The 2,179-nt window shown below is 49.6% G+C and overlaps 1 protein-coding gene across 1 annotated transcript; it reads left to right on the top strand.

Annotated features, from left to right (window-relative positions):
* The first annotated feature begins 708 nt into the window (after positions 1 to 708).
* Positions 709 to 1,662, top strand: LOC128298429 (zinc finger protein 250-like). The gene has a single exon (XM_053034178.1). It carries the CDS (start codon positions 709 to 711, stop codon positions 1,660 to 1,662), a length of 954 nt encoding a protein of 317 aa, XP_052890138.1.
* Positions 1,663 to 2,179: the final 517 nt, after the last annotated feature.

Below are 2,179 nucleotides of genomic sequence, written 5' to 3'. Positions count from 1 at the left end.
CATCTAGGAGGTCGTTATACACGTTGGGTCGTTATATACGCTAAAATACGGTAGATAAATAAATAAAATTTCCCAAGAAAAAAACATACTCTGGCCTTTTCCCTCGGTATTTGGAGAGGCCTAAGCTAATCTTTCCCATGGTTGCACACTTTTGTTTCATTGTTTTCTGGTCGGTTTATTCACTTTTCGATTTCGTTCGATCTGCGCTAGACTGTGTTTGTACAGCTGAACGTGATCGGATACGATTTCTAGCAGTGCCGGCCAGTTCGCTCGCTGATTACGGTGCTGCTCACCGTCACGATCCGTTTCGTGAGAAGATAATAAAATCGGTTCGACCCTATCGGGATGATATGGCTGGATGCCGTCAAATCATCGTTGGCGATCGGTTGATGTTGCACCCCCGCAACACGCACGCACGGTGGGAACGCATGTGTGTCACTATGCGCCAGACGGTAATGGTCTAAATTTAGCGTTCCGTTCCGAGACGCACCGCCTGCTACTGTTTATTTTCGCCTGCCGGTTTTCATCGAAGGTTTTTCGGTCGCAGAAATTTGCTACGTCCTGCTTTTTTGCCCGCACGTGCTCGCACGCGGACCGTTGTTCCGGTGTCCCGAGACGCGCCCCGATGCTGCCATTCGTTGCAGTACGTTGCGCGACACGATCACGCACGGGCGCGAACTGTCAACTCCGCAGCAAGTTCTAGTGGTGATGGAAATGGAAAGCACAGTACTAAATGTGACAGACGGTGTGCGTCGGGCATCGGTATCAGCTGATCGGGGTGAAGCAACGGTGAGACTTCCAAAGTGTTATGTTTGTGGTGATCGCTTCCCTTCCGAGCAGGAGCTCGATCAACACTTGGACGATCGGCATGCGTCCGATCTGATGCCGTATTGGTGCGACATTTGTGACTTTGATCGATGCTTTCCGATCCGTTCGATGCGTGCTATTAATAAACACTTTGCGCTGCATGATGTCCACGAGCGGATGCATCAGTGCAGCTACTGTGCGCTACGCTTTCGCACCGAACGCAATCTCCAGTCACACGTCCGGTTGTATCATCGGGGTGGTGCACATAATGTAAAAGGTGAACAGAGAGTGTTGGAGTTGGAGAGTGTTCCATCGACTCGACAGAACTTACCGGCGACACCGGCAAATCGCACCGGTAAGAAACGGTTCCAGTGCTGTCACTGTGGTAACACCTACACCACCGGCAATGCATTGAAGCGGCACGAAAACACACACACGCTCGGGGTGCGCTATGCGTGCCAGCAGTGCGGAAAAGTGTTTGCCAAACTGGACTGTCTCACGCAACACGAACGCATCCACAGCCAAACGCGCCCGTACGCCTGCGACCAGTGTCCGAAAACGTTCATTCAGCTGGCGCATCTACGCATCCACAAGCGTGCCCGGCACAGTGGCGAACGGCCCCATTTGTGCGGGATATGCAACCGGGGGTTTAGAGCTCGAACGGCACTGACCGTGCACGGGCGCATTCACACGGGAGAGAAACCGTTCCGGTGTGCGATCTGCTCGATGCAGTTTAGTGATGCGGGCACGCTGAGAAAGCATGGAGCTGTGCATCGGGAAAAGCAGTCACCGAAAGGTCAGCACGTTTTTCTTAATCTCAGCGGAAGCAAGAGGGATGAAACGGCCAAGGGTTAAGAGCGTTTGCGGTAAAAAGAACGTTTGCAAATGGTTGTGAAAAATACATTTCTTTACGATGCTATTTTCTCAGAGATTTTCTTGCTTTTGCTCATGATCGAAAATTTTCTCCAATCCGAAACAAACTCTTCGATAACATTCTATCTTGTACAGTGTCCTATTTCTGGACGATCGGGTAGGTTGCGAATGAACTCATTCATAATTTGGCGAAATTCTTTCGTGTTGGCGAATGTCATGTGTGTGACCGTTTCAAAGACGGGGAAAACCTTGAAAGACGGACATGGAATATGGGTGACTTGCATTGGCATGAAAACGATTGGACAGGTGCCATCAGGGCCATTAGTGAATGAGACGTTGACGAATTACTGCATTGACCAGCGAAGATCTTTGCCAAGATGTCGCCTGATTGAAGATCTTGTAGCATTTAATCTTAGTACATGAAACTAATATTCGTGCGATATGTTTACCGAAGTGTGGAATTCAGTACTCGACGTATCTTAACTTGTTGTCTAATAGT

Source organism: Anopheles moucheti, chromosome 2 (assembly GCF_943734755.1).
Source record: "Anopheles moucheti chromosome 2, idAnoMoucSN_F20_07, whole genome shotgun sequence".
NCBI classification, from domain to species: domain Eukaryota; kingdom Metazoa; phylum Arthropoda; class Insecta; order Diptera; family Culicidae; genus Anopheles; species Anopheles moucheti.
This window is presented reverse-complemented; position numbering and strand designations above follow the sequence as displayed.

What these genes read in the sequence shown, in the direction of transcription:
- LOC128298429 (XM_053034178.1), top strand. Translation starts at nt 709, where the DNA reads ATGGAAATGGAAAGCACAGTACTAAATGTGACAGACGGTGTGCGTCGG.